Raw genomic sequence first — 24,180 nt, 5'->3', positions numbered from 1 at the left:
GATGTTTTTGTTTCAAATCGTCTTGCGAACTTTTCTGTGTTGTTTGTTTTTCACTCAATGTAGCTAAAATGGCGTACCGCGGGGTGAAAGGCGCCGACCCTTTTTCAACTAAAACATCTCGAAATGAAAGGTTTGCACAGATGTCCAAGCAGGAACAGCTCATTGAACAGAAGAAAAGGGAAATTCAGGCGAAACTTCTGGAGCAGAAGCAAAAGGAGGCGGAAGAAGCTCTTAAAAAACTCCAGAGTTCTCCTGGTAACACGAAAGGTAACCTAGGAAATTCAACGGGGTTACAAAGCAGTGGTGGATTAAAAGATAAATCGGGAAAGAAGACGTTCTGGAAAAGGTAATGAAAACATTTTGTTTTCTTTCATTTTAATAGAATCCCTCTTTTTTGTCGTGGGCGTTCTTGGATTCGTTGCTTCAATGTCCTTGTTGTTTATCAGTTTAAAGGACTTATTTACTCTTTATTGTTGCGAATATATTTTATGTTTAGTATTATTCTCATTAAATAGCAAATTTGATCAAAAAGAAGTCCCTCAAATTTCTGCGAACGCCTCTGTGAATCTTCCTGGTAAGGTGAACCTCTTTGTTAATGATGGCAGTTTCATGGATCAGTTCAAAAAGCTCTCGGGAGTCAAAGGTATTCATTGTTCATGTTATTATATTGTCTGATTCAAATCTTTGATTTGTATAGCTGTAATATCTTGCATTACAATCCGCAGATGCCAAAATCAAGAAAGAAGAAGATAACTCTTCAGCCAATGTTGGTAACTCGAAAAGCACCTCTCCCTCACAAAACTCAGGAGAAAGTATGGGAAATAATCAGCAAGGTATATATGGTGAATATGGAATTATAATATTCGAAGATTCTTATGTCCATTTTGGAAATGTTAACAATGCCACTTTGTTAGCTTCATCAGGGTCGGACGCCCGCCTATCTTCAGGGCAAGTGCCATTGACACAAGTCAAAGAGGAAGAAGTTAATAGTCAAGAACAGCAAGTGAATTCTAACGCTTGGGATGCCACCGAAGTGGAGGTTAAATTGGAAGCTGATAAACAATCTTGGAATGGTGTCCCTACTTCACAGTCTTTCCATGTACAGCAAGACACTAGTGTTGTGAACATAGTTGAGCAGAAAAGACCGCCTTCACCTTACTCTCCCTCGCAACTTACACACGATGACATTTCAGACTCAGTGATGCCTCCTCAGATGCCTACATCCGTTCACTCTGTGGGATCAATGTCCATAGCCCCAGTGCCTCAAGTGCAAACTTTGCCAGTGGTTCATGCTCAGGTTTTACCCCCTAGAAGTCTCCCGCAGGCTTTAGGTCCTATCCAAACCCAGCCTGTTACCGTTCAGGAACAGTTCCTCATGGGCGGGTGTCAAGGCCTGCCTCCTCCTGCAATGATCCGAGGACCACCTCCTATGAATATGCATTCCCACCATCCTCCGCCAATGGTCAATGCCAATCCGCTTCCACCCCCGTCGGCGATGGCGTTACCTCCACCATCGCATCCACCGCCGCCGCCCAACATCCCCAGCAATATGTCCATACCGCCTCCCCACATGGGTCCTAGACCGGGGGTCATCGGCCCGCCCCCTAATCAAGTGGGTGCATCCGCTGTGCACCTGGTGCCCCCACCTCCCCCTCCTCCACAGCGAGCAGCTTTCCCCTATCCCCCGGCCGGTAGTGCTCCCATGCAGCAACAGATGCAGCAGAACCGTCCCCCACACCTCCAGCAGGCCATGCCCCCGAACATTATGCCTGGCACGTTGACCCACCCTCCCGTTGTGTCCCAGCAGCTAATGGGCCCAACACAAATTTCCGGACCTCAAATCGTCGGTGTTCCTGTCATGGGCCAAACAATACATGGACTTCCTCAGTGCGGAATGAACGGTTCTTCACAGCCGTCACAAAATTTTCATTCTGGAGTGGTGGCCCAAGGTAAGTTGAGTGATTTACTTTTTATGTATATATTAAAGTACCTGATTTTGTCCATTAGTGGGATTAATTGGCTAATTCTTATTTGCTTTTCCTGTTGAATTGTTCTTGAAAAATTGAAATCTTCCCAGTGCTTGTTTCTTTTAATTTGACCGGTGTTCATCTTCAATGGTGATTGGTTTGGCATCCATTTTAAATGTTTAAAATTTGCTATATCTTAAATGTCTAATGAGATGGAGTAAATACAATTTTTCATTGATATAGGTTATTTTGTTATCTTGATGAATATTCCTCTTTGTCATTCATAGCTTGATAAAATTCAATTTCAAACAACAGCACTTATTATATTGTATTTTAAGAGATTGCTTTGGTGGTCGCCCATAGGATACAATGCGTGTGAAGCAAATCATTTTGTCAGTTGATAACATTTTATTGAGATTCCTGATTCTTCACTTTTAGCAGAGTACATACTGATTTTTCAAAGTTCACGATTCATGACAGAAGGTGTAATGTCATTGCCAAGTAGGAATTAAAATCATTTACACTGCATCTGTGCTAGTATTGCATCCACTTAGATTTCAAACCTGGTGCACAGTGGCAGTGCATATCATTGGTGGCCAATTGCACTCGGGTGTGCGTTTGTGCGTTGCCTTTTGTGTCCAGTTTGTAGATTCCACCTTAAGAAACACTGTGTGACCGGAGTTTCCTAGTCTCTCCTGCAGCTGTTGGTAGCGGAGTGGTGGCGCCTCCTATGCCTCCTATCCCGCCCCCTCCCCCACCTCAGCACCTTGCAGGGGCGGCCACCATGGCTTCCAGGCAGCCTGTGCAGCATCACATGGGAGTCAGTCCCGAGGTGTCTCCAGCTGCCGCCCAGCTCGCTAGAATGGTGGCTGAGGGTGGGGACGAGATTGAGGAGATGGCGAGGCAGAAGAATCGAGATGATCCTGCCATGTGGTATGTGTTCTGAAGCTTTGTTTACGCAGCGAGTCCAGCGATTGGGAAAACTGGGAATTGTGCGTGCATTTTTAGTTCCTGGAATAATTCATGCATGCATGCATTTTTTCTCCAACCTGGAATTTCAAAATCTTATATTTATAATTCATTTCTCGTAAAGTTTTTCCTATTCAATATCCATTTTCTGTCCATGTTTGCTGTAATTTTAAGTGCAGTAGTTTAGTAGAATTTTTACAATCGCATTGAGACTTGGAGGAAAAACACGAAGGATAGAATTCCAGGTGACATCACCATCTAATTAGTAGGTCAATGCAGGTTCTTGGCTTGCATTGAATAAATTTTAATTTTACATGCAATTTGTGTTAACTAACCTATTCCTTTTCCTTGTGAATACAAAAGAATAATATTATTTAAAAGTATTGAAGTAATTTTGGGTGTTATAAAATGCTTATGTATCGCAGTAATCATGTAAGATTGACTTGGAATTTTGCAAAATTTCCCTGGAAAGCCAGAAATTATGCTTGAATTTTTCTGCTTTGATTGGATGGACACCCTGTTACACTTTCAGGATGGTCACTCTTTGGAAAACCTGCTAAGTCTTGCAATGTCAGGGCAATTGGCAAAAAGATTTCACTTGATATAGACTGCATGTCCAATTCATTTTTGCTTTTATAAATGTATTTGCTAAGGCATTTGTGGAAGTTTGGGTGGTCACGTAATGAAATTTCAGAAGTAATTGTGTTCACCTTTAAGTTTTGACGTTAATTATGTTGAATGTTATGGGTGTATGCTTGGTGTTAACAATTCTAAACACTACCCGGTCCCTTATTTTTCAAAATTATGACTTACATTAGTAGCCATAATACTCTCATAAGTTAGAGATTTTATTTTTTTGTCCCAGTGATAACAGTGGTCTTAATTAAGGGTCATAACTCATTGTATGAATGCAATGTGGTTTTTTGTGTCCCTCTAAGAAGTGATGGTACTATGGCTGCAGCTATCAGAATTTCAGTATTTTGGGATAATGTAAGGAAAGTGAATGAGAATTCATGCTTGTGCTGAGTGAGTTGATTTCTATTCCATGTTTATTAAAATACGTAATTTAGATATGGTGAATATGTTAAAGAAATAGTTAGTCTCCAGCAATTTAATTGCAGTTAATACTCATTTTCATTTGATATCAGTGAGTATTAAATTTTCTTCCATTCCACATAAATGTTGCATTCACCTTGGAAAAACCTGTCCTTCTCATCCCCTTGAGTTTTTAATCGATCTGTTCCCTTTTTGCCTTTGTTCGATTGTTGCAGGTTTTTATATCAGATGGACAGTGTGGCTTATATCCAGTATAGGTGCTTAGTAGATAAGATTAGGAGTGATAAGCATGAGGGGGAAAAGGATAAAAATGCAGGGTTCATTAGGGAGCGGTACAATCCAGAAGAAGAGGAAATGAAATCTCACCATAATGAAAGTAAGTGCAATTAAACTAGCCATAACATTTTTGTTGATTCATTTTATGCATTTGTCATTAGACATCTAAAACAACTTTGTTGTAACATTAATAAAAATTTATAAAATAATGAAATGTGAATGAGAAAGGTATATTTATCTATGTATTAACTTCACCTCAATGAATTTAGAATATTGTTTTTACTTAACGTAAATGAAACTTGGTTTAAATCGAATCTTGGTCATGTTTGAAGTATTATTGGTTATAGATTATATCTCTTAATTGTCTAGGCTAATTGAAAAAGTGTAGTTACCTTGAGCTGATGATAGTCTGATGTTGATGAAACAGTTTTTTCCTATTGTGGAGTAGGATTTGCACCAAACAATTTGTGACAGAACTCATAGTGTGTGAAGATGAATTTTATGCTATATCTTTTCCTTGTAATGAAATTATGACCCTAAATCAATCCTCCTTATTTGTATTTATTTATGTATAACCATGATTGCGGCTAAAGCATTTTAAATCTTGAAAATGACATTGCAAGCAACATTTGTACGGAGTACTATCTTAAATTACTATTTTAACAGCAATTGTGAAATTTTAGTTGGTTATTCTGAAGGTTATTCATAGCACTGCTCATTATGCCCTCCAGATTATTAGTGATACTTTGTTTAATCTGTTTCATGGGCCTGGAAAGGTTTTTGGGAAAGTCATTTAAACAAATGTGAGATAGCACCATTCTACAGAGAACAGGTGCTTTAAATACAAATGCAAAAATTAGAACGAAGCTTAGTCGCTAGAAGTTTCTATAGCATTTAAAGTTAACATTAAGGTATCATAGTTACTGCTGAGCTCTCTTCATTTTCTAAAATTAAAGAACTAACACCCAACTAAGGGACTTCACACCTTTCGGTAACTTTCTCACTGTGTGAAAGGTGTTGGTGAAACTGAGAAGTTTTACCCAAGCGTCAATGTTTTCAGCAGTTGGTTTGGACAGTACACTCCAACTAAGCATTTTCTATAAAGGCATAACAACATCATCATAGTTGTGAACTCGCTTTATGATCGTGTGTAAAGATGGAACTTGACCGCTGGGTGGAATACCAACAGCGTGACAGAAACATTTTATGCTGCTGTCCCATTGGTGGTAATATTCCCTCGCATGATGCATACTCTGACCCACTCCTGTATAAATTTTCAACATTACTTATAATATAAAATTACATCAAAATCAAAAATTTTTGTTTTTTCTTCAACACTCTGTATGCTATTTCATCACAATTCCTTCCTTCCGTTGCTGTCTGTCTGTTAAATTTTATCAGAAGGTCACAAATGAAGTTAAAACTCAAAAATTTCATGTTTCATATCAGTAAATACTTTGTCCTCGTATTTATAAATATTAATATTACATGTATATTTTGAATTTTCACACTTAAGACATGAGTGAAGACATGTATGTATTGACAATTGCTGAAATTGGCTAGAATGGGTCATATTTGAAAGTACCACCATTTCTAACTTGAAATTTCAAAATGCTTTTGGTATCTATTAATTCATTAATTTTCACATTGTAGACATGGGTAAGAGATCGATTGATGATTGCCAAAGAGATGAGAGATCAAATGAAACTGGAGAGAACAGGGTACAAAGGAGAAAGAAGAGAAGAAGTCGCTGGGATCCTGAAGATTCGTCTGGCAGTGCTTCGTTCACAGGAGATGCTTCAAACATGAAGGACCAACCTGAGTCTAGAGTATTAAGTATGCTGACATTTTTTATTTAAGGTCTAAATTTCTTTTAATGCTGGATAATGCTAACCTGTGTTGCTGAACCTCTTTATTTATGCATAAAATCGTTTCAGGCTTGATTTTGTGGAATAATGCTATATCCACGATTAAAACACAAATGGTAATTTCCACGCTATTTTTTGAAATAGTGTGAAAATTACCATTTGTGTTTTAATCTCTTTATTTATAAATGTAGGGACGTGGAATGTGAGGACTATGATGAGGGCGGGGAAATTAGAAAATATCAAAAGTGAAATGGATAAAGGGAGGATAGACATCTTAGGATTATGCGAGGTGAGGTGGAGGGATGGGGGGGACTATTGGAGTGATGGGTATAGGGTTATATATAGTGGAGGGGAAGAAAGCCAGCGAGGGGTAGCTTTAGTATTAAACGGGAAGATGGGTAAGCGTGTGGTAGGTACAGTAAAACCTCCGTACAACGAATTTGAGGGGACCGGGAAAATCATGACTTCGCTGTAGAGGGTTTCGTTGTATAGTGGTAACGAGCGGGTTGCGTCTTCTCAGGGGCACAAAGTGTTCCGTGTGCTTTACGATGCAAGTCGAGTAAATTTATCAATCTTGCTTCATTTGCCATTAAAACCTTCCCTAGAGTGATGATAAACAATTTTTATTTTTTACCTTCTAATACCGTGGCTATCACCGCAGGATTTTCAATCTGCGTATTTCTTATTGAAATTACTATTTTCATCATCCATTCTGCTCTACGTCTCATCGCTTACTTTAACTATGGCCTGAAATGTAAGGAGTGCCAAAATTAATATTCAAAGGATCACGTCTTAAAGAGTGATCCATAATTTTCCTGAGTATCTAGTCGGCATTATTCTTTGAGTGCAATAATTGAAGTCGATTGCAAATGGCAGTTTTGTGCAGCAAATTTGCCTGAAAGAGCAATATTGCCCAAAGACTTACGAAATAAAGTGCATTGTTGGCATCCTATTGAAATTCCAGTAAATATCTATGTTCGTGACCGGTATGTACTAATATCTATAAACGACGATGGAAGTTAGGTGGGGCGTGTTATTTACCACGAGTACAATCGTGGAAGTTGGCAATCGAAGTAACAATGGCAATCTCAGATGATAATGCATTCAGTATGACCGATACTCCTCTCAGGTATGACTTAATAGAAGCTGGACACGATCGGTATTCTGCTGGTACACCCATTCCTCGGTGCCAAAACGCAGTACTATCCTCGAGTAAGCCAGGTAATATTTGAATCCACGCTTTGTCGTCTTTCATCCAGTGTTTAGGAGAGACTAAAAATCTCCATACGGTTTCAACTTTAGCCCGAGAACCAAGTCCGAGACTTATACGCCCGAGTTACCCAAGGAGGGGGTGGTAAAAAGGTAGGGAAAAGGAAGGGGTCGTCGCGACAAAGGAGCCCGCCGACGCTCTCGGGAGAGGATAGAATTGGAAGGTAAGGAAGGAAATCCCGGAACCGTCATCAGTAGGCTGCCCCGGGCTACGCTCAGCGAAACCAAGCTTACGCAATTACTTTACCCACTGATACACAAAAAACAACAAAAAAGTATTCCCCGAGTATAAGGACAGTTGGAATCGCTGGGAATTCATCCAGTTCACCTCTTCATACTTATTGTTAGTCAATTTTAAGCGAGGTTTGTGGTTTTTCAGTCCTTTACCGAACGTATCTCTCGTATGTGCCATTTGCAGGCCAAAACTATTAAACTGGAATAATTAGTCACTAAAGCACTATCTAACCAATTCAATACGACTTACGTTAGCAATCAGTTACGTTACGTTAGCAGAGAATAAAAACACGTGAAAGAACCTGATCCCACTCCTTTTCGCGTCTTTTGTGACACTTGAAGGACTTCTTTGCCAGGCGAAGATCGATAATCTGAAAACTCTAGTTGCACTGGTAATATTTCCAGTTGGACACAGCAAGAAGTCTAACCCCACGCACGTACTGAAATGAGGAGGAAAGGAGTGGATTTAAAACTAACCACTTCCAAACATTTCATACCAAAATGTCTATTATTCAATAACATTTCTCCTCCGAAAGGAAGAAGAACTACGCACTTAGTCGACTGTTTCTCTACAATGCTGCAGTTATCTCCCCTCCCCCTCCACGTTTCTTCGGGGAGCCCTCCCTCGCCCATTCCTCTCCTCAGTGATTCCCCTTCCCCTAACCGAAATCTCATGCGTCTCCGACAGTGCGTGACCCTGTGGTCTGCCGCTCTTCAAGTAACCCAACTTATTTGACACACACCCAGAAGGAGGACAAAATTCATGTATTAGTAATCTGCCTTTCGATTTATCTCTCCTTCACTTACCTCCTCACAAATATGAATACAGCATCGTCTACTGTCCTCGCTGTATATACAGTCAGCTCTCTTGAGACTTACCTCAGCCGAAACATTCCATATTCTTTGCAAATGAGTACATTTCAGGAAGTTTAAACAAATTTCGAAAAAAATGGGTTTAAATAATATTGTTAATAAATAAGAGACGGTATCTGTTTTTAAGTTTTTTAATCCAAAATTATTCTATTTAAAATAGTTTTGCAAAGTTGTCTGTCTCATCCTTTTTCTCATTTCTTTACTGGCTGCTTGCTCAACCTGCCGCAGAATTTTCAAATTTTCTATTCCATCTTCTGAAGTAATAAAAACTCGCTCCAAAACATCTACTGCGTCCACCACTTCCTTCCAACTGGGGCGCACTACGCAATTGCTGGACTCTTCTCTCTCTTCATCGCTCACATCCTGCGTCTCTGTGATTATTTCAGGGTCCTCATTCTTGCCAAAAACAGCGAGATCATCATCAATGTTTGCAAAGTCTTCGAAAGATACCCCTTCAATGTTTAACAATTGTGCGACTTAGCCCCATTCCTCCCTCTCCTCCGGCTGTGGGTTGTCTTGGACGTCCATCTCTCCGGGAAAGCCTGCCCTCCTGAAGCAATTCGTGATTGCGCTCTTCTCTACTCCATCCCATGCAACACAGAGACGCTGAATGGCTTGCAGGATGTTCCACTTCAGTGACTTGATGTCTTCTGTGTTTCCTATTCTAGGTAGAAGATATTCAACCAGCTGCCTTCTATATGCCCTCTTCACGAGGGAAATAATCCCCTGATCGAGTGGTTGCACTTTGCTCGTGCAATTAGGGGGAAAATGTACGACTTTCACGTTTCTCAGCTTCATATCTGATGTTTTGTGAGCGGTGCAGCCGTCAAGGAAAAGAAGAATTTTTCTATTTTTACCCCCCATGACTGCGTCAAGTGATGCGAGCCAATCTCTAAATAAAATTGCCGTCATCCACGCACTTTTGTTATTCCCATAACGGCATGGCAATTTTTTAACATGCTTGAAGCACCTCGGACTAGCAAACTTACCAATCACGAAAGGCTTCAACTTTTCTGACCCGTCACTATTAGTGCAGAAAAGAACGGTCAATCTTTCTTTACTTCGTTTGCCCCCATGGCAAATTTCTCCCTTGGTAGCTAACGTGGAGTCCGGAAGGAGATTATAGAAGAAGCCAGACTCATCGGCGTTAAAAATGTCTTTGGGATCATACCCAGCCACCAAGGAAGGCAAATTTTTCTTCCACTCCTCCACCACGGCCACGTCGACTGCTGCTTCCTCCCCACATACCCTGAGAGTCGTCAAATTCCACCGACGCTTAAATCTTGAGAGCCATCCATTAGAGGCGTGGAAATCATCTATCCCTAATGTTAGGGCTATTGTTTTCGCCCGGTCCTGTAGGATGGACCCAGATAACGGGATATTGGCACTTCTCACTTCCGTAAACCACTCAAATACTTTCCTGTCTAATTCGTCATTTTTGCATGACCGAGACCTCTTCCTTTCCGGACCAAATTTCTCAATACCATTTCCCATCTTGTGCCTGTTGGCAATAATTGTGGAAAGTGTGGATGCCGGAATGTTAAATCTCTCTGCAATTGCCGTTTTTTTCTCTCCAGTGTCGACCGATTCCAAAATTTGCAACTTCGTTTCAATGGAGAGTTGTCGGCGTTTTTTGGTGGTATTGGCCATTTTACTGTAAAGGAATAAATATAATAATAAGGAAGGAATAAAAATAACAGAAAAATACTCAATTTATAGAAAAATTAAGAAAGAATAATCTCAAAATATTTTCCAGTTCGTACCGTAAAAGCAAATCCTGTTGTCACAATCAACTCGTGCAGCCGTTTCCACAGGTAATGACTAAAGCAGACTAGGACAGACTATTCCTATATTTTCTCAGCTCCTAATAATCAGTAAAGCGAACAGGGAATGAGTTCCGGTCTTCAATTGTCCTCGCACACAGGAAAGATATTCGAGTCTGAAGAGTCGCATCTTTGTTACTACTGAATCCATTGCGATGAAGATAAAATAAGTTGAAGACTAGCCACATTTTTTATATCATCAGTGATTCCTCGATAAATAAAAAATATTTGGTTTTGATCAAAACGTAAATAATGTGAAGTAACGTTAAAGATAAATTCTTTTACGTTACTTGACATTGCTGAGCGATGCCATCAGGTATGTACCATGCATGAAAATTTGGTTGGTGGGAGTTAGTGACTGGTCAAGTGAGGAACGGGTGCGCTGGAGGGACGTGGCGGGTTGGAAGGGGGGACGGGAAGAGGAAAGGTATGATGGGATAGGCAAGGCACCTCAGGCCGTTCGTCATACCATGTCACTAGGAGAAAGGGTAGGTGAAGGTATGGAAGAGGTTTATTGCCACAGGTGATGGGAATAGGATAAAGCGGTAGAACGTAATAATTAGCCGCGAAAGTGGAGCTGCAGTTTTTGAGTACCAATATTTTGTTATCAAAAACGTAGTTAAAATGCTATATCTTGAAGGATCACTGATAATTTTATTCAAAATTGTGAAATAAATTGCCTTTGATTATTATACAATTGCAACAGATGATTTACTTTACGAGATGCAATACTTCAAAACATCAGTGATTTTAAACGGCAAAATAATTTCATGACGTAATAGAAAAATTGGTAGAGAATCATCAAATAAAATGCTTTCAGTCTTACCTGTCTTCCGCAACGTATTCGCCCAATCCGTGTCACAAGTATTAAATTTCTTGGCGATCGGCGTGGAATCCAAAACAGCTTCGAAATTCTTCCAGTTGGACCAGATCCCCGTCGAATTATGGGCGTTCCATAAACACAATGAAGATGGTATCCTCAAGCAATCGAGCAAATATATGTACGATCTCGAGCAAACGCACCACTTGCAGGTTAACAGACTACATCTATCAAGGAAAAGACGGTTATATATATATATATTTGGTGGAGGGGATTCTCCAGATTTTCTTCTGGGATGGGGACGGAGTAGACAAAAATTTGCGCTCATTGGTTGAACACCAACCAATGAAGTTTTGAATACTTCGCCATAGTAAACATACATTGTCAACTCCGACGGTTCCCACCATAAGAAAAAGTAGGTACAAATAAAGCCAATGCTTCGCTCCCCGTTAGCTGAGAAGGGTGATAGAGGAGTAATCAGTAGTTATCTTAGTTGACTATGGCCTTCAGCGAGCAAGATCACATTACGTAGAAATCTTCTCACGTTACCTTTCTGTACTGGGTTACAGCTGGCCGGCTGCCACTGTTACGCCCCCGCCCCTCTCGGTCTATTAGTCATCCGACCCGCTCTCATCCTCCGGCTAACTGGGGGGGAGGGGGAGAAAAAGGCAACTCCCCTCCCAACTTCGCTCGCAACAACTCCGAAGAGACATTTGATACGTACTTTCGGAATAGGGGTCGCAAAGTGAAATGATACGAGACAAGCAGATGGTGGCGAGCCAGTCCTACATAGTATGACTTATGGGGGCCGTGTTACACTCTCACGCGTTTAGAAAATATGCATGTGAATCCGAGGGCCCGTTTGAGCTTGCGCCTTTTCCGATGTTGCCGTCGATACTATCTTCATTGCCTTAGCAGACACGTCAACGGCACCCTCCGCTGCAGTTCTACTTCCTGCTTATTACGTAAATATCTAAGGAAAAATTATAAAATGTAAAATACTGCGTTTATTCTCAATAATTCGTTCTAGAGGGGCACTTTTCCTGTTTTGGGCCCAAGTGTGGACTTCGTTGTACGGAGTTTTCGTAATTAGAGAGGTTCGTTACGCGAGGTTTTTTTGCGTGCATTAACCATTGGAAGGAACCGGGACCGGGCCATTGACTTCGAAATAGAGGGGTTTTCTTAAAATTTCGTTGTATAGGGGTTCGTTGTATAGAGGTTTCACTGTATAGACCAGGTAAGCGATAGGTTTCTGGTGGTAGAAATTGAGGTGCGGCCCACCAACCTTGTGGTGGTCCAAGTTTACATGCCCACTAGCAATCATAGGGAGGAAGAAGTAGATGAGGTGTATGAACAGCTCGAGGAAATAATTAGAGACACACAGGGTAAGAAAAATCTGTTAGTGATGGGGTACTGGAACGCCTCAGTCGGGGAAGGGAGGGATGGAAACGAAATAGGAGATTTTGGTCTAGGAATACGGAACGACAGGGGAGAGAAAGCAGCAGAATTTTGTAGGAGAAACAAATTACTCATCACAAACACGTGGTTCAATCATCATAAAGGGCGAAGGTACACGTGGAAAAGTCCAGGGGATGCGGGGAGATATCAAATAGACTACATTATGGTAAGACAGAGGTTTAGGAACAGTGTGAAAAACTCGCGCAGCTTCCCTGCAGCGGATGCGGATTCGGACCACAATCTAGTGATCATGAAATGCAACGTAAGATTCAAAAGACTTATGAAAGTTAGGAAGGCGAAGAAATGGAACGTAGAAGCCCTGAAGGGGAGTATTAGGAGAGAATATCAGGAACTAGTGGGCATTAGTATACGGGAGATTGAAAGTACCAAGACGGTAGAGGAAAGATGGGATAATATAAAAACGGGAATAGTCAAAGCGGCGGAGAAGTCAATTGGTTACGTTGACAGTAGAAGGATAAAGAAGCCGTGGATAACGGAGGCAATGGTAAATGAAATGGAGGAGAGGAGGAAGCGGAAGAACGGGGCAAAATAATGTATAGACAAATTAATAATCGATTACGACGTGAAACTAAGAGGGCAAGGGAGGCTTGGTGGAAAAGACAGTGCGAGGAAATGGAAAAGTTCCAGAAGGATGGAGAAGTAGGCGCCTTGTACGCCAAAGTTAAGTCGCTATCGGGCGGCAAAAGAGGACAAGCCATGTCTAAAATTAAGGCTAAAGATGGGAGGATGCTAACCGAGCGAGAAGAGGTACAGGGTAGGTGGAAGGAATACGTGGAGGACCTGTATGATGGAACGAACAGACCAGAGAGATTGACTCTAGAGGAGGAAAGTGCAGTGGAGGAGGATAATCTTGGGCCGGAGATATTAGATTCAGAAATAGAGAGAGCACTCCGTGATATGAAGGCTAGGAAAGCAGTAGGCGTGGATAACATCCCGTGTGAGCTTCTGAAAAATCTAGGGAAGGAAGGTAAGAAAAGGTTTTTCGAACTAGTGCGCAAGATCTATGAGGAGGGATGTTGGCCGGAGGATTTCATGAAGACGGTTTTAAGTCCGCTTCCGAAAAAGAAGAAAGCTGTGGAATGCGGAGATTATAGGACTATCAGCCTAATATCCCATGCGGCGAAAGTAGTGCTGAGGATATTGAACAGACGAATGGAGGCAAGGGCAAACGAGTATTTGGGCGAAGATCAGTTTGGTTTCAGAAGAGGGAAGTCAACTCGTGATGCAATAGCAATAATGAGGTCCCTCGTGGAGAGGAACCTAGAATATGACCAGGACGTATATGTGTGTTTCGTGGATTTTGAAAAAGCGTTTGATAGGGTGAACTGGGTAAAGTTAATGGATATTCTCAAGAGAATAGGTGTAGACTGGAGGGATAGACGACTGATTCGTAATCTGTATATGGCCCAGACTGCGCAAGTGAGGATAGCGGACGGAGAATCTGGGTGGGCAAGCATTGGCCGAGGTGTGAGGCAAGGCTGTCCTCTATCGCCGCTGCTCTTTAACGTGTATGCTGAAGAGATGGTAAGGGAAGCGTGGGATGAGTTAGAAGCTGGGATAAAAGTGGGAGGAATGATGTTCAAATCAGTGAGATTCGCGGATGACCAGGCGTTGATCAGTCAGTCAGCAAGGGGGCTTCAGGCCCTAGTGGATGTGTTATACGAACGTTGCGAGGAGTTTGGGATGAGGATTAATCACAAGAAAACTAAGGTCATGCGGTTTTGTAAAGCATCACGAGCGAGGGATGTGAGACTCAAGATAAAGGTGGGTGGTGAAAAACTTGAGCAGGTTGAGCAATTCAACTATTTAGGCAGTACGTTAGAGGAAAACGGGTACAGTAGTAAGGACATCAGGAAGAGAATAGCATTAGCGAAGGAGGCTTTCATGAACAGGAAGGAACTTCTGAGAGGATCGTTGTGTAGGAGTTTAAAGAAAAGGTTAGTGAAGAGTTTGATTTGGAGTGTAGCTCTCTACGGTGCGGAAACGTGGACACTGAGGAAAGAAGACGAGAGAAGATTGGAGGCATTCGAGATGTGGGTATGGAGAAGAATGGAGAGGGTGAAATGGACGGAGAGGAAAAGGAACGACGAAGTTCTGGATATGGTTGGCGAGGAGAGGCAGCTTTTAGATGAGATACGCAGGAGACAGAAGGTTTGGATGGAGTTAGTGCTTGGCGGTGAGGGGATGTTGAAAATGGTGTTAGAGGATAGAATGTTGGGGAAACGAGGGAGGGGAAGGAAAAGAATAGGATTTTTAGATAGATTGAAAGAGAGTAGGCCTTACAGGGAATTAAAGAAGGCAGTGCTGGAAGGAAAGGGAGGCTCCCAGATCACCTCTTTAGTACTCCATGGAAACCTACCTTAATCGGTAGAATACTATAATAATAATTTATGATTTTACCTAAAGTTGTATTCAAATAGATCTCTATGCATTAGTTTCCCTGCAATGGAGAACTGTAAAAGCTTCCAATAGTCATTTTTTATGTTAAATGTTCATATTGAACCACCATATTAGTATTGATTCCTTGCATCATCCTTATTAGATTTTCTGTCTCTCTTGTGATAATTTCTACACTTCAGTTCTCTTCTTTATCTCTAATCACCGCCTCTAACATGCTGCATATTCAGAGAATGTACCTCATAGTTTATGATAGTCTCAATTATATAAAGGAACATAATGTGAAGTTTCAATTAAACAAAGCAAAACTTTTGGTCCTGATGAATAGCCAGTGTTACGTACACAGCACATTTGATGATACCAAGTTTAGAAAATAGAAATTTATTTTTGAAATTTCAAACCTCAACCTCAATCCCCCAGAAGAAGATATATGTATGTGCTCGTTTTGCCAAGAAAGGCAAAAAACTAGACTGCAGAACTATTAATAAGGACGTATTCACAATTGCAGATTATTTTAATTTTCTATTTTTTAGCCATGTGTGGAATGGAATTGAAATATTAGTAGATGGAAATTACATGTAATGAGAGGGATGGACCACAGACAAATGATGTGTTAGAAGATTGCACTCAAGAAATTGTTTTACCTTTGGTAATGCCCATTAGATGATTAATGCATCCAGACCATGGTGAGCCCAGTTAGGTTTCTTTTATCTGTCACATGACACCTTATTTTGGTGAAATTGTCTGAAGTAAGCTTACAACCATCCTGAGAACAAAGTTTAGCCTAGGGTTAGTCTGAGGTTTTTACATTCTGGACTACATCCAATGTGAAATGGACGCATTATAACCATTGTATCTGAGCCATATTTTATATGAGCATTTGTAACTTTTCCATATTGATACCACGAATGCACAAATGCTCAACAATCGCCCACCGAATCAAATCCGCTCATCTAGTAGCCAAACAACATGAATGCGCTCAGCTGGCAGTAGCCCGAGCACAAACGCTCTCCTCCGAAGCTTGGGGAATTGGGGGTGAGCATTTATGTCAGCGTTTAGCATTCGTGGATTCGGTGGGCAATTGTTGAGTGCTTATGCAGTGGAGATATCAATATGCTTTTCTTCATGGGCCAACTAACAAAAAAATCATGTGCTTCAGAGCTACCCTTGCTACTGGCCATAGTCAATATAACTAACTTCTACTGTAAATTTTTCATGCTGTTTATTAAAAAATCTTTGAAATTATGAAATTCGATATTACAAAGTACCGATTTTTCGGACCTGATGACTTTGTATTATCAAGAGTTAATTTTTCAGTTGAAGAAATAAAATATTTGACCATTCCATTGCAGTTTTCCTATTATTGTTTTTGCTTTTTTTAATTTTATGTGTGAAGAAATTAAAATAGATCGAAAAACACAATATTCTCTTCGTGTTAATATTTTCATATCCTTTTGTTTGCATTCAATATTTGATGCAGTAATTCCAACTTATCGCGATCTATTCTGGTCTTAAAATAATATGCGTAGCATTTTCCTTAGGAATAGGTTGCAGGTTAAGAAAATAGTTCTTTTTCTATTTTGAAATTGAAGCTGTGGTAGTTAATAAATAACTTTGACAAAAATCTGGTAAAGGGAATGAGGTCAAATGTTCTAATCTTATTTACCAAGAAATTCAGCAAGACATTACCGTAAATTATCATTTTTATTCCTTTTAAAAATTCATTTCATCTCGTCTTAATTTGTTTAGGTAATACAGGTGCTCAAATCCTCCTAAGCAAAGTAACCAGGACAGATCCACAACTCATACAATATGCCATTCAAGCATTTGGAACTTGTGACTTATCAGAAGAAGACTGGAAGAAAGCTGAGGATCACTATAAGGTATGTTATTTAGTCTCCATGGTAGACTGGAAGACAAAAGTAATTAATTTAGTAAGTAATTAATGTCTGATATTCTTGAATTCTTGAAATGCTACACAGCAATGGTTATAGGCTCCAGTGACCCCTCATATTTCCACCCTGTCCTTCCTAACTTCTTTTTTAAGTTAGAGGAACAATATCAACATTTCCTTACATGAAAAGTTTGGAAATATTTTTTCCATATAGCATAGGTAACTTCAATATTCATGTACTTTCCTACACCTTGAAAATTGTTAACTACCTGTCGGCCATTTCAAAAAATCAAAGAATCAGTAAAATTTTATTTTAAAAAGCTATTTGAGATGCAAAGATGTTGTTCTCTAAATTAAAAAACAATGAAGTGCACCAATAAAATATTTTGCCCGTGACAAGTTGAGGAAGATGATCGTTTCGCCTTTCTCACAGTTTTTTGCGAGTTCTTCTTCACTCCTTCGACTGTAGAAGCTAAACGTTAACGTTTAAATGATGTTTAATGATTCTTTGTTGTAGTCGAATAAAGAATGAGTAAAACGGCATATTACATGACTCTATGGAGCTTCGGCATATTCCATACAAATGTTTTAAGTTTAGCGTTCCACCTTTTTTGTACCGATAGTAGGTACTTTGGTCATGCTTTAGACTGGAAAAAGAGAAGCTAGAATTAGAAAACGACTTCATCCCACAAGAGACTATGAGCACATTTTACCGGCCTCCAAGTATTATGCAGAAGCGCTTGCTGTGGCTCCAGCAGCCTTTCGAAATAACCCATTGGCCGAGTAGAGGAAATTAAAACTGTTTCTCATAATTCCTCCTCCTTGTAAGAGTAATTATATTATTACCACCTCTACAAAATCGTTCTATGTATAAAGGCAAGGTGAAATTGAAAATAAAGCCACTTTTAAGAATTGATTATGTAATCAATGGCAGATTCACATGTCTGCGTGGTAATTAATACTTGCAACCTGCAGCACACCGATTCAACCTCCCTTTTAAAAAACCTTCTGATTTTCTTAGTCCCATAATTTTGGTCCTTTCATCTTTAGAATTAAGTAAATTAGAGGTTGGACAGTATCTTCCTAGTTGGCTGATTTTAGCGAGGGTTACTATTAACTAGATATTCAAATCTCAATGTCACTCTGTGATATGGCAGTCATTGTCATACTTAATGAGTTCCATTGAGGTATAACCTGTGGTATAATGTACTGCATTCATCACCATGATAAATTACTGAAGGGAAAGTAGATATTGTGGAAAATATTTGTATAAATTATTTCTAGTTATACCTTTTGGATGTCTGATACAGAAGTAGAACCAAAATAATCTTATTACATGGTTTATTGATGCTAGTACATATTTTCATTGATGCCATGGTAGTTGAACGATACAAATTTTCAAAGTTAAAAACTGTGCTATATTAAAAAATGTCAAAATAATATTTTTCTGAATTTCACTAGGTTCTTTATAGTAATTTATAATGCAAAAAGCAAGATATGGTATATATTGCCAACAAAAAACATGTAAACACTTGGTTACCAACCTCAAAGCATCTTATAGCAGAGGATACATTGATCATATCAGAGTTCTATTGTTGTTATCTATTCTATTGTTTATCTGTACTGTTCAGCTTATGACTTCAAGATTTTATTTGGAATTATACTCAATTGTTGTGCCATGGCCTCATTAATTCTCTGTTTTCTTATGCATATGCTCTTATGATGAGGTAGGGTATTACCTAGCGCTTGATGATTTCTCTTGTGGAATATTGTTTAAAATTTCCCAAGATGGCTTAGAGAGCAATCCTACCATTAACTGACCACCTTGGCATGACATGTATATTGTTAATTTGAAGGAAATTTTTATACAATTTTAATTATCCTGTTATCTTTTTGCTGTCAAGATAAATCTTCTGTACCAAGACATGGTGAAGAAAAGACAAGAAATAGAAAGGCTACAGCGTGCTGGGAAATTCAAGTACGAGTACGACAGTGATGAAGAAACGGAGGGTGGGGGTACGTGGGAGCACAAGCTACGTTCTGCAGAAATGGAAGCAACCCAGCTGTGGGCAGAGGAGTTGACGAGGAGAGCCCAAGGAAAGCATCACATTGGTGATTTTTTGCCTCCCGATGAGCTGGAAAAATTTTTGGAGAAGGTAAGCTTATTTTAAAATTGTGTAACCTCTTCAGGGTGTCCATCAATTGGGAGAATCAGGAATTATGTATGAATCCATGAATGTCGAAAATCATTCTCTTTTCAAAACTACCTGTTGCAACTGACAAAACTGTTATTAATGTCAGTGACAATTTTCAAGAATTCATTAGACAGGGTAGGAATGTGATTTTGGCAAAGTTATTGTCTGTAGTAAAGCACATCACACTTACCATCCATCTCCGTCACTGCTTCTGGCGAAAGTTAAAATGAATTGGCATTGGACAGATTTGATATCATTTTTATTTCCTCAAATGTTGTCATTCTCCCAGTAAAAAATAATGTGGCCATGGCAGTGGTTAATGGAGCAACCAGTGAGATTTCTTCCCACTATTCACACACATTCATTTAAATGTCTTAATCTTTAGTATTGCTAAAGAGAGAGAACTAATCTCAATTGTGATTACTCTAAAACTTCGATTTTACGCACTTTGATTTTGCATTAAGTCTTGTTTTTTATGCAGCGACACTCACGTCTGGCCGGAAAGCAAAGCAAAGAATTGCAACGGTGAAACTTCGGTTTTACATCTTTTCTTGATTTTATGCAGTTTTTTTTATTTTACGCAGCGTAACCCCAGCCGCAAAGAGCCCACTCATCTTGATTTTAAGCAGTTGTCTTTTGGCTTTGTGTATGATAACCTCAGTATTGAAGATAATTCTAATCTCAATTTCATCTACGTATCATCAAGTTTCTCAAAGTATTACGCATGCCTATAGTCGGGTTTAATCAGCTAAATCAAAACATTATTGCATTACAATGCACGTCAAACAAAGCTAGACTGGTAACAGCGACGCGGCTTTCCATTTACAAATCATCTTCCATGGATCCCCACAACAGTTCGTATCATCTCCGCTAGATGGTAATCACGTAAGAAGCTTTCGAGGCTATCCAAGGACGACTTTCGTCCTTCGCCAGGAGTGCCTAGGAAAGATACGGCTTTATATAGTGTTTATGTTCGGGATTGGAAAATCTCTTGAGGAGTAATATGAAGTTATATGTTCTTTATTCATCTCAATGAGTTGCAAAGACAAATACAGGAACCGTTGATATGTGGTCATGATGCTGAGCGTGAAACTGAAAATATTGCAAGTATAATTATTACTTCCCACCTTGCGGCCTCTCAGTATTTTTTCAGCCTCCTTTACATACGCCAATATCGCTCTTCGCTCTAATTAGCCATTGCAGAATATCGGAACCGCAAAGATACTGCAATCACCGTCCATGAGTAACTACTTTTGATTAAGATCGCGTAGGATGTAAACATTATCACGAAATTGTTTGGCTGAGTGAAATCTAGTTTTTAGATAGTGATTTTTGAATTGAAAAATTTTTAATGACTGTCTTTTTGTTTACAGTACAATGCCCTCAAGGAGGGGCGTGAGCCAGATCTCTCTGATTACAAAGAGTATAAACTTAGAGAGAATAATATCGGCTTTCAAATGCTGCAGAAGCTAGGGTGGACTGAAGGTCAAGGCCTTGGATCTGAAGGGCAGGGCATAGTAGACCCAGTTAACAAGTGAGTAAAATGCTGCCTCATCTTAACTCTTGAAATTGATATGTTATTGCAGGTGGATATCAAAAAGTTTATAATGATGGGTAGGTATCAGAAATGTTGTGCTTTTTATAACAGTGCACTCTATGTTAATGCTTTGAAACTAAGAACATAAATTTACCGCAGAAGTTGTATGATGTGACATAACAAGCAGTAATGAGAAAACAACTCTAAGGACACGTCGAATGCAACTGAAATTAGCACTACAGGGCTTGGAAGCATGAGGTGCACCTATGCACTAACTTTGGTGGAAATCGGTGCTATTATATGGGAGCGCATTGCGGACAGAGAAACAGACATCCTCTTTTATGTAAAGATATATATATTCAATCAAGTAAAAGTAAAACAAAATATTATGAGTTGTAATTTGAAAGTTTTTGTGTAATCAAAGCAAGTGTTTCACATTCATGGTATTCAAACAAAATTTAAATGTTTTCAGCAGGGTTAAGAATTCTGGATAGTGTATTGATGCCGGTAAAGCTATAGGTCTCTTGACTGGTTCCAGTCAATGTTTTCTCAGAGCTCTGAAGATGGAGTAAAGTTTTCGTTCTATCTTATGATAAGGTTCTCGGCTTAATAAATTTGGATTGGGGTTCCAATGAATTCAGTATTTTTTTTCTCTCTTGTCCTCAGAGCTTCCTCTCGTCCAGAAAATCAGGGCTTGGGACTTGACCGTCCTGATGATGTGTCCAGGGATGATGATGAGTATGAAGCTTACCGGAAAAGAATGATGCTTGCATACCGATTTAGGCCCAATCCATTGGTAAGTAATCCATCTTGCTAAGTACACCCATGCCTCGCTTAGCGCAAGGGATGCATTCCTTGGGGTCTTTGTGCTATGCAACTTTGCATTATACGAGAGCATTTTAACATTGGGAAGATAGGGATGCGTTCCCGGTAGCATAGGTGTTGGGTATCGAATTTCCTACAAACCACATACATAGATTACTTTCAACAGCCTTAGAAGACCTTATTTATAATTAAAAATATCTTTAATGATAGTAGGCACGCATCAAAAGAACTATTTTCTTGTTAAAATAAATTTTGACGTGCTTTTGAAATTCCTACCTTTCGAGCGGGTGGCCTAACATTCTAAAAAAATGCATGCTATCTCAGGGGTTTGTAATGCATTGCCGGCAGTTGACGAATTTTCAAACCAGTCTAAAAACAATTCTTGTGTCACCCAGGCCCTTTTGTTGCTCATCCAAATAACAGACAAATGCTACTTTGAATACCGTTTCACTGCTCGAGGAGTTAGTGAATAATAAATCATAACTGGCTTTAATTTGAAGTCCCCCGAGGCATTAGCATCAAGCAGCAACGTGAATCAGTCTTTAAATGCCTTGAAACCTAACTCTTCCCTGAAAATGAATGAACAAGATTGCATTCTCTTCTGAAACAATTTAGTCTCGTCGACATTAAAAACTGGTTGAGGGGGAAAGGATACACTCTCAATCATAGATTGGAGTTCATCAGAAAATGTTTCAGCACCTGTGCTATCAGCACTTGCAGATTCACCTGATATCGTAGCACTAAAACACCAGTTTTCAGGCGAAGTTTAAAATTCTAGAACCAAGCGGAGCGTCCACTAAATGTCTCGAAGCAATCACCTCCCTCATCTTACTTAATAGATTCAAATAAAGCCACAGCTTTTGCACAAATAACTGCCTGTGATAGAGGAACATCATTCAACCACATATTATAAATCCAGTTAGTTAGAAGTCTTTCTGTTTTTTCCAGAAATGAACTTTGACCTTGACGTATTGACCGCTTGGCTGAAGTTGGTGCAGCTGATGTCACCGACGTTTTAACCTCGTCTTTATTCAGAGTAATAGTGCATGATGTTGACGCCGTGAGCTTAACTTACGCACAATATCACTTTGATGCTCTATATTTCCTAAGCAAGTGATCACTTTCAATTTCTCATCTTGGTTTATACTTTTCTATCTTGATTCCTATTTTTTGCCATTGTTCACTTTATTTTTACTCTGAATGTCATATTTTGATGACTTGGGATTTAATGAGAGCTGTGCTCTTAATCTACAAATGTGTGTAGTTAAAAGTGACTTTTTTTAATCCTTATTTATTATATTCTTTCATGGTAACATCAAATTTTCTTTAGGTCATCCCCTCTCCTAAGTATAAAGACTAAAATACCTTTTGCCTGTCACATATACAAGGAAATACTCAACAAAATCCCATGGAAAATACTCAAATTTCCTTTCATAGACCTTTATCAATTGGTATTTTTTTAATCATAAAGATGATGTGGCATAAATGTGTGAATACATTGCAATGTCCAGTCATAAATAGCTAAAAACTATTATTAGGCAAAAAGGCAGGAAATTAATTCTGTTAGAAGAACTGTAAAAAGAATTTTTCATGGGGTAGTACAGGTAGGAAATGCAAATCCTTATTTTCACTATCAATACATGTTCTGACCCAGTGGCATAAGTATTGGGGGAGGGAGGATCTATCCCCCCAAAGCCTCAGAGAAATAAAATAATTATTAATTCTATTGTCTAGTTTTGACATGTTGTAACTGCATCTCTTCAAAGTTATTTCTTTAGTGCCAAAATGATGCAAAGTGTATTTCCAGGCATGTTATTTTTCAAAAATTATCCTGTATCCCCCCATGTCTGGGGATGGCCATCCCATCCCCCCGAAGCACATTCCTAGTTACACCACTGTTCTGACGTCATTCCAAAGAATTAGAACTACATGAATTAAAAAAACTCAATACATATACATGTGTTTCAAATGGTCCAGAATTGAAGTGGAATACTTAGCTGTCATTCCTCTTTTAAGTAATTTGTCTTTTGCGCTTCCCTTTAATCTAGGTCATCATGGAACTAGTTAATGGTCATGGGAGAGAAGGAACCAATGGGAGAAATAGATAATGGCCTTAGTTTATATTATCATTATTTTTCAAAATGTGAATCAATTCGGGTCTTTCAATTTTTAAATATGTATAGGTGAATCACAGTGAATAATAACATTTGATTTCCAACAATCACTCTTTCTTATCTTGTAAAAAGTGTCAATGCTGGTGGGAGGTAACAGATCTCAAGTTTTGATTGTTTTTGTAACTAAAGAAGAATAAATTTTGTTTATCACAGAGTAAGTTAAGATATTTAAATTTGATTTGCGAGTTTTTTCTTTAATGGCTAATATGTCATTTTAATTTCCAATTTCAGAACAACCCAAGGAGGCCATATTATTGATATCAATATCTAATGGTTTCAACCAAGTGGTGTGCATTTTTACAAGGAATCATATTTATAATGCCAATCAATTGCATTGTATAGTCATCTGCCTCATGTAGATGATAATTGTATACTTGAGGCAGGATTCCTTTGTGACAAAGTGACTTTATTCTTTCATTGGGTACCAAAATTACAAAACATCGAAATAATGTGTACATAAATTGAATGTTAATGCCTTTGTGCTTACAAATATATATATAATAAATTGAAAAATTTATAATGAG

The 24,180-nt window shown here is 39.2% G+C and overlaps 1 protein-coding gene across 3 annotated transcripts; it reads left to right on the top strand.

The window, feature by feature from the left end:
• The first annotated feature begins 34 nt into the window (after positions 1-34).
• LOC124166820 (formin-like protein 5) lies at positions 35-24,180 on the top strand. 3 transcript variants are annotated; one of them, XM_046544516.1, is made up of 12 exons: positions 36-346; positions 516-643; positions 726-833; positions 915-1,949; positions 2,657-2,900; positions 4,208-4,368; positions 5,922-6,104; positions 16,781-16,914; positions 18,830-19,081; positions 20,494-20,654; positions 21,324-21,453; positions 23,888-24,180. In XM_046544516.1, the coding sequence occupies exons 1-12, from the start codon at positions 69-71 to the stop codon at positions 23,912-23,914; spliced, it is 2,841 nt and encodes a 946-aa protein (XP_046400472.1). In that variant the 5' UTR covers positions 36-68; the 3' UTR covers positions 23,915-24,180. The 3 variants fall into 3 exon arrangements, with proteins under 3 accessions (XP_046400471.1, XP_046400470.1, XP_046400472.1); XM_046544515.1 differs by having other exon boundaries at positions 35-346; positions 726-1,949; positions 2,669-2,900; XM_046544514.1 differs by having other exon boundaries at positions 35-346; positions 726-1,949.

Source organism: Ischnura elegans, chromosome 10 (genome assembly GCF_921293095.1).
Source record: "Ischnura elegans chromosome 10, ioIscEleg1.1, whole genome shotgun sequence".
In the NCBI taxonomy this organism is placed as follows: domain Eukaryota; kingdom Metazoa; phylum Arthropoda; class Insecta; order Odonata; family Coenagrionidae; genus Ischnura; species Ischnura elegans.
Note: the sequence above shows the minus strand (reverse complement) of the source record. Positions and strands in the feature narration are given on the sequence as shown.

Bases quoted from the DNA above. Each gene is read 5' to 3' on its own strand.
- LOC124166820 (XM_046544514.1), top strand. From the start codon at position 69: ATGGCGTACCGCGGGGTGAAAGGCGCCGACCCTTTTTCAACTAAAACA. The intron at 644-725 runs GTATTCATTGTT...TACAATCCGCAG, and splicing joins AAAGCTCTCGGGAGTCAAAG to ATGCCAAAATCAAGAAAGAA. The intron at 21,454-23,887 runs GTAAGTAATCCA...TTCCAATTTCAG, and splicing joins GATTTAGGCCCAATCCATTG to AACAACCCAAGGAGGCCATA.